Below are 11301 nucleotides of genomic sequence, written 5' to 3'. Positions count from 1 at the left end.
TTAAAACACACACACACACACACACACACACACACACACACACACACACACACACACACACACACTCGAGTCTATGTTCATTTAATTTGCTTTCTCTAGAACAGACAGGAAAAACCGATAAGCCCATTTAAATGATCTGAGCTTTGGAAAGTTCTTCTCAGGACAGATTTCTCTCTCGAGATAGTTAAAGGAATAATTTAACCCCAAATTTCTCACTCTCATGTTCCAAATTCCAAACGATTTTCCACGCAACACAAATCAAAATGTTTTGCACAACTTTCTAACTATTCTTTTCCATGCAATGAAAGTAAACGGGGATGCAAAGCTCCCAAAATACAGACTTGTGCACTATATTCCAAGTCTTCTTTAGTTTTATGTTTGTATGTGAAACTGATATTCAAGTCAATATTTAAAAAAAAATGTATTAAAAAGCTCTCAAATTTGCAGATATTCAAATATGGCGCATTAAGACAGTGACAACAAACATTATTAGTTTATGAATGCAACTGGTGACAAAACATCAGTGTAGTTTGACGTGAAAGACATCTGATAAAGTTACCTTTTAACTGCATGGACAAAAACATGGACATTTTGCAAGAAAGGAAGAAAGAAACGACGATGAGAAATGACAACAAAAGCTCATTTTTTGGGAGGTGAAATGTTCCATGAAGTCTCAAACTTTAACAAAGAGTGTCAAATTCAGCATACCATTATAAGTGTGATTCAAAGAATAGTGTCGCAAACATATGTCTTACAAGCTACTTAAGCAATAAAGAAATGAAATTTGATCATTCAGAAGGGGAAAAAGATCCCAAAACCTGACATTCCTGACAGGTAATCAGATATGGGAGTGAAGCAGAGTATTTCCCCAGGTGAGGCTGGTAAATTCTCAGGTAACTTCTTCCTTTTTGATCAGATTCAGGTCACAATCGTATTGAGATGATTAGATATGATCCAGGATTGCGCCACGTGTGTGTGTGTGTGTGTGTGTGTGTACAGATACACAAACCCATGAACAACAGCTGTCTCTCACTAAACACACATTATTAGCATAACAAGTTCTGAGACACAGCATACAGTATATGCAACATATGTAAGATGTATACGAGCGGAGTGTTACATATTATACATGAACACGTTATAAAAACGCCAAAATGTAAGGCTTAATTAAATAAACGCGTTGAGAAGACATTATCAGACTGTTAACGTCACACTTTGTTGAGTTTAACGCATTAAACAAAACTTTACAATAACATTCGCACTTACCAAATCAGTGTTCTGAACGTTTGTTGATCTCTTTTGGGTGTTCTTTTCCGAAAATATCAAACCAGCTCAGAACAAGTGCAAGTGTGTGGTACTTTTGAAGCGATGGACACTTTGTTTCCTAAAGTTGCTCCCGCACCCACATGAAGCCCGAGTGCGTGTGACGCAACACTTCCCGTGCTTAGCTCATGAATATTAATTAGGCAGCGCTGACGTTGCTTCCTGGAGAGACCACCAGTAACGTAATTAATATTATAATGAGTCCAGCCTCCACTATGCAAATCGTCTGCCTTTCAGCCAATCAGAAAGGATCATCTGTTGAACGTCACGTTGCGTGCTTAATATTCATGAGCTAAGCATTCGCCATAGTAGGACGAGCTCCTCTGCGCCACTTCTTCTGTTCAGAACGCACGAAAATAAGCTTTAAATTGATTTAACTAGTGGTTTCTGCACCTAAAATATTGTTTTAAATAGGTACAAGTTGTGCAACAGGCTCTCGAGCGCTTTCAAAGCTGTAAGTGGGTGTGTACTGACATCTGGTGGTGTAAAATGTCAAAGGTACATGATCATTTACATTGTTAAAAACAATCTCTGGTTCTTAATATAATGTGTTGCCTGCTTAAGCATTAATGAATGTTTGCACATTATGTAAGAGATAATGAATGAGTCTCAGCATCATATAAACACTGTTGAGAAAAGCTCATGTTATACCTCGTTATTAATTTTATTTGTATAATTATATTTGAATTTGTTTTGTAATTATTATTTTTAAATTTTATATATTTTTTAACTTAAATTTTTCTTACTGGGAACTTTTTTTAATTATATTTTTTATTTGTTGATTTTTAAGGATAAACATCTTGCAGATTCTGCAGGGATGCAAGCTTAATTTAATATTTTTTTTTTATAATTTTCATTTTGTAACTTTTTAAAAATGTTATTACCAATACTTATTTTTTTACATTTTTATTTATTTTGCAATGATAAACATCTTGCAGATTCTGAAAGTATGCGAGCTTAATTTAATAACTTTATTTTTAAATGTTACCATTTTTAATTTTTTATTTTATTTATATATATATGTGTGTGTGTGTGTGTGTATTTATATATATATATATATAATTAATTTTAATTAAATAATTTATTTTATAATTTAATATATTCAAATTATATTTAAATTTAATTATTAAATTAATTATATATATATATATATATAATTAATTTTAATTAAATAATTTATTTTATAATTTAATATATTCAAATTATATTTAAATTTAATTATTAAATTAATTATATATATATATATATATAATTAATTTTAATTAAATAATTTATTTTATAATTTAATATATTCAAATTATATTTAAATTTAATTATTAAATTAATTATATATATATATATATATAATTAATTTTAATTAAATAATTTATTTTATAATTTAATATATTCAAATTATATTTAAATTTAATTATTAAATTAATTATATATATATATATATATAATTAATTTTAATTAAATAATTTATTTTATAATTTAATATATTCAAATTATATTTAAATTTAATTATTAAATTAATTATATATATATATATATATAATTAATTTTAATTAAATAATTTATTTTATAATTTAATATATTCAAATTATATTTAAATTTAATTATTAAATTAATTATATATATATATATATATAATTAATTTTAATTAAATAATTTATTTTATAATTTAATATATTCAAATTATATTTAAATTTAATTATTAAATTAATTATATATATATATATATATAATTAATTTTAATTAAATAATTTATTTTATAATTTAATATATTCAAATTATATTTAAATTTAATTATTAAATTAATTATATATATATATATATATAATTAATTTTAATTAAATAATTTATTTTATAATTTAATATATTCAAATTATATTTAAATTTAATTATTAAATTAATTATATATATATATATATATAATTAATTTTAATTAAATAATTTATTTTATAATTTAATATATTCAAATTATATTTAAATTTAATTATTAAATTAATTATATATATATATATATATAATTAATTTTAATTAAATAATTTATTTTATAATTTAATATATTCAAATTATATTTAAATTTAATTATTAAATTAATTATATATATATATATATATAAAATGGTGGAATCTTTTTGTTTATTTGCAGACTCAATAAGGCATTTTATTAAGGATCTTTTAGTGACACCATTTCCAAAGTATATGGAAATAACAAGCATTTAACACCGGCACATTCAGACTCTTGTTTGACGTCAGTCTTTGGTCGCAGACGCATCTTGCTGTGCTTGTTGGCTAGCTTCCGCTCTCTGCTCCTCTGGGTCAGGCTTGAGGTCTTGATCTGGTGCAGCTGGAGGTTTTCTGGGTGCCTCAAATACAGGCCTGTAGATATACACACCTCCCAGCACTCCAACCAGAGTAGCAAATGCAATCTGATTAAAGGGAATCCGCCTTCCAAACATGATCTTCTGTTATGAGAAACAAAACATCCCACTGATGAAAAGAAAGAAGACAGAAGAAAAGTTTATGAAATGTAATTGTACTCATGGCATTTTGTAGATCATATATTGTGTTGTATGCCTGCTGTTTACAGTCTTTTGAGTATGCATAAATTAAGTACACACTACACAAATACTAGCATACGGATGATGCAATTCAATAACATTCAACACATGCATATCTTAATTTTTTGTAATTAATATTTCTACTCACCGAGAGGTTTTCAGTCTTTCATTATAACTAAGAAGTGTGCACTAGAGTAAAACACATGCAGACAAGGACGAACGAACGACTACGGCAACTCGCGCAGGCCAAATGCGACGCATTTAACATTTTTTTATTTTTTTCAACATATATTTATAAGACGACGTGTCAGAACCCCTTTATATAAATCATGAAACACGTTTAAATTAGCTTAAAATTATTAAATGTTTAGCGTTAAAAGTCTGTTGTTGTGTCCTCATTACATATTCATGAGGTCCTGCGCGACGTCACCACCCAAACGCGGAAATAAACCTCGTTTCCACGTTCAAGTCTCAGTAAATGCGCCTGAAAATGAACACACGCGGCTGGAGTTAAAATGCAGACGTGTGAACCCCACCAGAGGCTCATGTGGAGACATGGAGAAGATTCGAGAGCGATTCAAGCAGAAGAAGTCCTGTGAATCAGCGAGACTGAGGAAGAGGAGCTCCATTCTCTACAGCACAGATGCCAGCCAGCCTCAAACACTCAGTGAGAGCTACTTTACAGCTAAAGGTGTTTTCATGAGAAGACAACAAGTCATATTTACTCATCTTTAAACAATACTAACAGAAAATAGAATAAGTCAGGACCTGTAAACGTGAATATTCAGATTTCCTTGAGTACTGTCAATTTAATTAATCTTAATATCTGAAGCAATTTTGTGTACATCTTATTTGAAATTATTAAATTAATCACGAAACAGAAATAAAATACCGTTCAGACAAGTTCGGGTAACCCAAAATCAAAAGATATGAGACTATGCATTTTATTATTTAGGACAATTGTGACATTATTATTATTATGACAATTAAGTAGATTTTCCCCACAAAAATTTTCATTTCCACTTGCTAAAAAATGTAAAATGTATATTTAAATGGTGTTTTATTTCTTAATATAAATTTTAATTGTATTTATCATATAAACTATTACTTTTCAGTTGAAATTTATCAGTCATGGTAGTATGTCTTGCACTGAAGTTATTCATAAAATGTATTTATGCACTTATTTTAATCATAAAAACTGTAATATGTAATTTTTTTTCTGCATTTTGTCAATTTTCTAAGTATATTTTCCCCCTAAATTCTCATTGCTGCCTAATAAAATTGTATTTATCATATTTATTGCATTTAATTGTATTTAAACTGTACAGTATTTATCAAAGATGATAGCTTGCAATGAATTTAATATGCTGTTAATGAGAATTTGGGGAATGTATATATCTAATAAGACTCAAACTTGAACCAAAATGAAAAGTAAAACAGCATTATATAATTATTAATCAGCATTATATTGGCCATCAGCCATTAAAACACACTGACCACTAATATCCACACATGCTAATATTAGAAATGTGCTCTATGTGAATTCTGCAGAATTCTTTGGCATCAGCATCACCGTGTTCACGGTCATATTCCGCCTGCTCAGCTGCGTTCTGGTCCAGACCAGCTTCGTCCCGGATGAGTACTGGCAGTCGCTGGAGATTCCCCATCGAATGGTCTTTGGATATCCTTGTTCATGCACCGAGCTGTAAAATTAGTTTAGCTTGAATATAATACTCAAATTAGATCCTTAACATATATCTCACTTACGGCTACGAGACGTGGGAATGGAAGGAAGGCATGCGGGGATATTCTTATCCTCTCCTGTTCGCTCTGATGTACAAACTCCTGCATCTGATGAACTATGACACGGTTTATTTATTGGTGAGACTTCAGTGCATTATATGGACGGCGGGTCTGATTGTTCTCTAACACGAATACCGGTTCCTGCAGGTGTTTGTGCCGCGTGTTTTCCAGGCGCTGCTGGCTGCATATGCCGAAGTGAAGCTGTACAACCTCGTCCTGCGGTGGGAAACTCCAGATGTGGCCAAATGGACAGTAAGATGACAATCTTAAAGGAATGGTTCACCCAAAAATGAACAATTGCTGAAAATGTACTGTCCAAGATGTAGATGAGTTTGATTCTTCATCAGATTTGGAGAAATGTAGCATTGCATCGCTTGCTCAGCAATGGATGCTCTGCAGTGAATGGGTGCCGTCAGAATGAGAGTCCAAACAGCTGATTAAAACATCACAGTAATCCACACCACTCCAGTCCAGCAGTTAATGTCTTGTGAAGACAAAAGCTGAAACAAATCCATCATTAAGATGTTTTTAACTTCAAACCATTGCTTCCTGCTAAAACACGAGTCCATAATCCATAATAACGCGTCCTCCAGTGAAAAAATCCATCTTCTGTTCTCCTCTCACATCAAATCAAACCACGTATTTGTTTAGAGCTGTTTTGGCTTGTAAACGGTGCTTGATCTGTGCAGATTTCTCTCCTGATTCAGACCAGACGACATTTTCACTGTATAAAACATTATTATGGATTGAGGACTCATAATCGGACATTTTGAAGTTAAAAATGTCTTAATGATGGATTTGTTTCAGCTGCTTTTGTCTTCTCCAGATGTGGACTGCTGGACTGGAGTGGTGTGGATTATTGTGATGTTTTTATCAGCTGTTTGGACTCTCATTCTGACGGCACCCATTCACTGCAAAGCAAGTGATGCAATGCTACATTTCTCCAAATCTGACGAAGAAACAAACTCATCTACATCTCGGCTGAACTGAGGGTGAGGACATTATCAGCCAATTTCAATTTTTAGGTGAACTATTCCTTTAAGATATTAGGCAGATACACAAACCCCGCATTAATTTGAATGCTTTTGTGTTGGTTTGACGCTGTGTGTTCTGTGTTTTCTGTCAGTATTTCTGTCAGCTGTGTTCATGGTTCACCTGGTTCTGCTGCAGCCGGACTCTGACCAACACCATGGAAACGGTTCTGACCACCCTGGCGCTTTGCTTTTACCCTTTACCCGGCTCCAAAACGCACAACAGGTGCATTATTTAGTGTCATAACTACACACCACTGAGTGCACAAACCTGTTAAAGACTCTTTTTTTCTGCTCTCTCCTCATCAGCTGGAAGTATTTGTCTCTGGTGTCGCTGGCCATCGTTGTCCGTCCCACAGCTCTGATCGTCTGGCTTCCTCTGCTCTTCTATCATTTCTGCATGGAAAAGCACAAGCTGAAGCTCATCACACAGCGATGCTTTCCCATTGCGTAAATGTTGCATTTGTTTCCACTTGTAATTTACAGTCTGGATGACGCTGGCGATAATCTGTGTTGGTCTCCTGTATATTCACTGATGTTTCCGTCATCTGCGCAGGGCTCTTGCATTGGGTGTCTCAACATTAATAGACTCTGTGTTCTATGGAAAGGTATTTTTTTATTTTATTCACATACTTAAATTGTGTATTGTTACTTGTATACTTATAATGTGTTTAGTTCGCCTAAAAAGCCTAAAACAACAAATTTATTTTTCTTTATTTCTAAACACTACCTATTTTGAGTGAAATAGATCATGCTCAGGTCATATTTCAACCCAACAAAAAGATAAACTAGTGTTATTTTAGTATTATTTATATACTATTATAGTATTTATTTAATATTTTAAATTCACTATATACATCAGTTTTCATTTTCACTTTAGTTTTAGAAATTTTTATTAGTTTGTATTTTTAATCGTTTTTATTATTTCTATGTAACTTTTTTTATTTCAGTTTTAGTAATTGCAGCATTTAAACTTTTTGTTTTTGTCTAAATATACTTTTTTTTAACTTAATATTTTATTTTAATTCAGCTTTTTCAACTATTTTTTCCAGCTTATTTTTAATAAACAAAATGTTTTTGTTTTTGTTTTTTTAGGTCATAGTTTTAGTTAATAACAGACATGAATAAGGAACTGCACTTTTCATACAAATAATAAATTATGACGTGTTACTACTAAAAATGTATAGAAGTTTAAAAATATGTTACCAAAAACATAAATAAAAAATTTACATCTGGACGCTTCATGGTAAAACGAATTAGGGAGGAAAATGTGGTTAATTGTCATTATGCAATATTATAATATGTGGGTTAAATATGCACTGGACATGGTCTTTAGTCTTCATGTGATTCCCACTTTTAGATATTTTTAAATAAAAGCAAGAAGCTTTCAGGCATAGACAGAAGTGTGAAGTTCATGTATCATCATCATTACCCTCACGTTGTCTGTATTTCTGAAGTGGATCCTGGTCCAGTGGAACTTCCTGAAGTTTAACGTGCTGCACAATGTGGCCGAGTTTTACGGAGCTCATCCGTGGCACTGGTACTTCACTCAGGGTCTGCCGGTCGTGCTCGGCCCGCACCTTCCTCTCTTCCTGCACGGATGTTCACTGGCTACCAAAAAGCACAGAATCCTGCTGATAACCGTCTTATGGACTACAGCCATTTACAGGTGCACCGAGACACAACACATATACAGAGATAGCATTGGACGAGCATGCAAAAATCTATTTTATTTAGCTCATTAAATGTGTTTTTGCAGTTTGCTTGCACACAAGGAGTTCCGGTTTGTTTATCCAGTGCTGCCATTCTGTATGATATTTAGCGGTGAGTGCATGAACATTTAGCCGTTTGTGTAGATTTGAAAGCGTTCTCAAGGTCTTCACGTGCTTGCACTGACAGGCATGTCTTTAGCGAAGATGCAAGCGTGGAGGAAACCTGCTGCTGCTGCACTGCTGCTCTTCAATCTGATTCCTTCATTATACACGGGTTTAATTCACCAGCGTGGATCTCTGGACGTCATGCATGACCTGCAGCAACTGTGTGACGTCAGCGAGTCTCAGAACTCGCCTGAGCTGCTGTTCCTCATGCCGTGTCACTCCACACCGCTCTACAGGTAACCATCTACATCGAAAATAATTACGGTACTCTTTGAAGTACTTTTTATACTATGGTGCATTAACTCTGTAAAGCCTGGCATATGAAATAATAGAACATTTTTATTTTATTAAATGGAGCAGTTTATTCAAACTTTAGACAAAATCATTTTTAAAAATTGAATATGCATGTGTATCATATTTGATACATCGGGCTTTTATGGCTCATATAGTCTGATATAGTGAGAATATGTAGTAAAAACATCTCAGTGTTATTCAAAGGGCCAAACTGAGCAAAAATATGCAATTTGGTGCAGATGCTGATATTTATAGGGTAAAAGTAAGATGAAATTCTGATGCTTGTAATGTAAATCAGTGAGATCTTTATAACAGTGCAGCAGATAGTTACATAAAATGATATAAATATTATCTCCAATAATATGTCTTAAGATATTTAAGTGCGTAGTTGGTGCACTATAATGCATTATAAAGGAATTCATAATTTATGTTCTAATGCATTATATATTTTCATAAATAATTGTAACTATTGTAATATTTAAAATGCATTTTAATATCTGCAGATTCCTTGTTGCATCTGAAATTGTTTGTCAAGTGTTTCAATGCATTATACATTCTAAAGGTGTGAAAGTGAATAGATAAGAATTATAATGTATTATAACTAGTTATAATTAATTATGAGATCATACATTGCATTATAAGGTGCATTACAAGGCATAATTAATGCATTAAAAATGAATTACAATGCATTATATATGAAGGCTATCACTCTCTTTTATGATCAAAGCTCTGTAGTTTCAAAACATATAATGCAGTGCAGTAACAGTTGAGATGAACAAACAAATGTTCCTTTAAAAGCCTGATGATCAGATTTGATACTTTTGATACTCAGATGGTGAATCAAGTAAACTTAAGCTGCTTCAGTCCAGTAAGTGTTCATCTGGAAATACTACTAACAATATCTTAGGATATTCTTAAGTTTACCTGATAAAAATCAGTCAAGATTTGACCGCAGAAAGACACGTGACGCTCGAGCTGAAGCTGGACGTTTGTACAATTACACTAAAAGAACTTTTACTGGATAAAAAACTCTCAATCAGACAGAAGGCGTGCAGTAGATTGTATGCGACAGGTTTAACAGCAAAGTTTGATCATGTTGATCATTTAGAGGCGCATCCAGTAGACTTTATAGGGTTAAAGCAGTAAGAGGCTGGTTGCACTTATGTTTTGCAGTCACCTGCACTGTCCCCTCAAACTGCGGTTCCTGGAGTGTCCACCAGATCTCACGGGAAATGAGGAGTATGTGGATGAAGCAGACGTGTTCTTCTCCAACCCTCTTCACTGGCTCAGAACGTCCTTCCCATCTCAGTCCAAGCTGCCTTCACATATAGTGCTGTTCGACTGCCTGGAGAAGGTAACAGATCCAAAACAATGAAGTGCAGTCACATCACATCACTAAATGTTTACTGTTTGCAAAAATGATATATGCACACTAAAGTTCAATACTTACTTTTAGAGGTTTGATCAGATACCGAGTTTGTTTCTTTCTCTTTCAGGAGATTTCATCATTCCTGGAGGAAAACCGATTTGCCAAAAAAGCTGAAATATTCCACACTCATTTTCCTGAAGGTCGCGTGGGACGGAACATATTAATATACACGAGAGGATCTGAACTGAAGACTAAATAAAGTTTAATTTTTTGAAGCTGTACAACTGATCTCAAACTTATCTAAAGAGTTTTGGTTTGTTACACTGTCTTTTTCATTTTTCCAGTGTAAGATCCCGATCTTTTTCAGCTCAAAGCAGGAGGACAATCATCAGTGAAGCAGTGAAAGACTTTTATTCTAGACTTTAAGTGCAACATTAAGCAGTTTAAGTGCATTTGTGTTCAATTACATTAGAGCTGTTTCCAAACAAGGAATGTAATTTAGCCGATAGCCACACAGACAAGAAAAAGAGGGAAAAATAGTGCACTAACAAGTGCAGATTGAAAGTAAATCTTAAATCATACCTTCTACTGATTTGCATGTTCCAAGAAAACTGGTACAGCAGAAACCGGTCAAACCAGATTACTTAAGTTATTTTTATAATGTTTTCCTTATTCTTCCAAATCTACTGAACTTACTGAAATAATTTCAATATAATGCATTTTGATTGGTTATTTGGTCCTAAGCAAAATTAAACATACGTTTGTTTCAGTTTTTTGTTTAGAAACATTAATAATTAATTAAAATGCAACAAAACAAAGTGCTTTTTTTTTTTTTTGGTAAGTAATCCAAATCAAAATAATTTGCACATTTGTTATAATAATTTCCAGTTCTTTTTGCATAAATTCAGGGAATGGGGAACATAAATGTGCCTTTAAAAAAATACCTATAATTAATTCTAATCTGCTAAAAAGTGCAGTTTGGATGCACCGTAGTGCAGAAAGAAAAACACTAGAAATTCAACCAGCATTAGAACATTTACACTGTGCAAAAAAAAT

At 32.5% G+C, this 11301-nt stretch overlaps 2 protein-coding genes across 3 annotated transcripts in view; one reads left to right on the top strand and one right to left on the bottom strand.

Moving 5' to 3' along the window:
- Nucleotides 1-1446, bottom strand: part of rab27a (RAB27A, member RAS oncogene family) — a 17698-nt gene extending 16252 nt beyond the window's left edge. For both annotated transcript variants that reach the window (XM_016452542.1, XM_016452543.1), the window contains exon 1: nt 1267-1446. The gene's annotated coding sequence lies outside the window, so the exon portion shown is untranslated. The remainder of the gene's footprint in view (nt 1-1266) is intronic.
- A 2825-nt stretch (nt 1447-4271) lies between these two features.
- On the top strand, nt 4272-10526 carry pigb (phosphatidylinositol glycan anchor biosynthesis, class B). The gene is made up of 12 exons (XM_016452541.1): nt 4272-4538; nt 5423-5552; nt 5635-5752; nt 5822-5926; nt 6801-6931; nt 7015-7155; nt 7262-7313; nt 8163-8374; nt 8465-8529; nt 8605-8818; nt 10050-10230; nt 10373-10526. The coding sequence occupies exons 1-12, from the start codon at nt 4280-4282 to the stop codon at nt 10502-10504; spliced, it is 1740 nt and encodes a 579-aa protein (XP_016308027.1). The 5' UTR covers nt 4272-4279; the 3' UTR covers nt 10505-10526.
- Nucleotides 10527-11301: the final 775 nt, after the last annotated feature.

The sequence above is a fragment of the Sinocyclocheilus anshuiensis genome, unplaced genomic scaffold (assembly GCF_001515605.1).
Source record: "Sinocyclocheilus anshuiensis isolate Anshui unplaced genomic scaffold, SAMN03320099.WGS_v1.1 scaffold1104, whole genome shotgun sequence".
Taxonomy (NCBI): Eukaryota; Metazoa; Chordata; class Actinopteri; order Cypriniformes; family Cyprinidae; genus Sinocyclocheilus; species Sinocyclocheilus anshuiensis.
Note: the sequence above shows the minus strand (reverse complement) of the source record. Positions and strands in the feature narration are given on the sequence as shown.

What these genes read in the sequence shown, in the direction of transcription:
- pigb (XM_016452541.1), top strand. Translation starts at nt 4,280, where the DNA reads ATGAGGTCCTGCGCGACGTCACCACCCAAACGCGGAAATAAACCTCGT. An exon ending in ATGACACGGTTTATTTATTG is followed by an intron (nt 5,753 to 5,821) that starts GTGAGACTTCAG and finishes CGGTTCCTGCAG; the next exon opens with GTGTTTGTGCCGCGTGTTTT. An exon ending in TGGACTACAGCCATTTACAG is followed by an intron (nt 8,375 to 8,464) that starts GTGCACCGAGAC and finishes GTGTTTTTGCAG; the next exon opens with TTTGCTTGCACACAAGGAGT.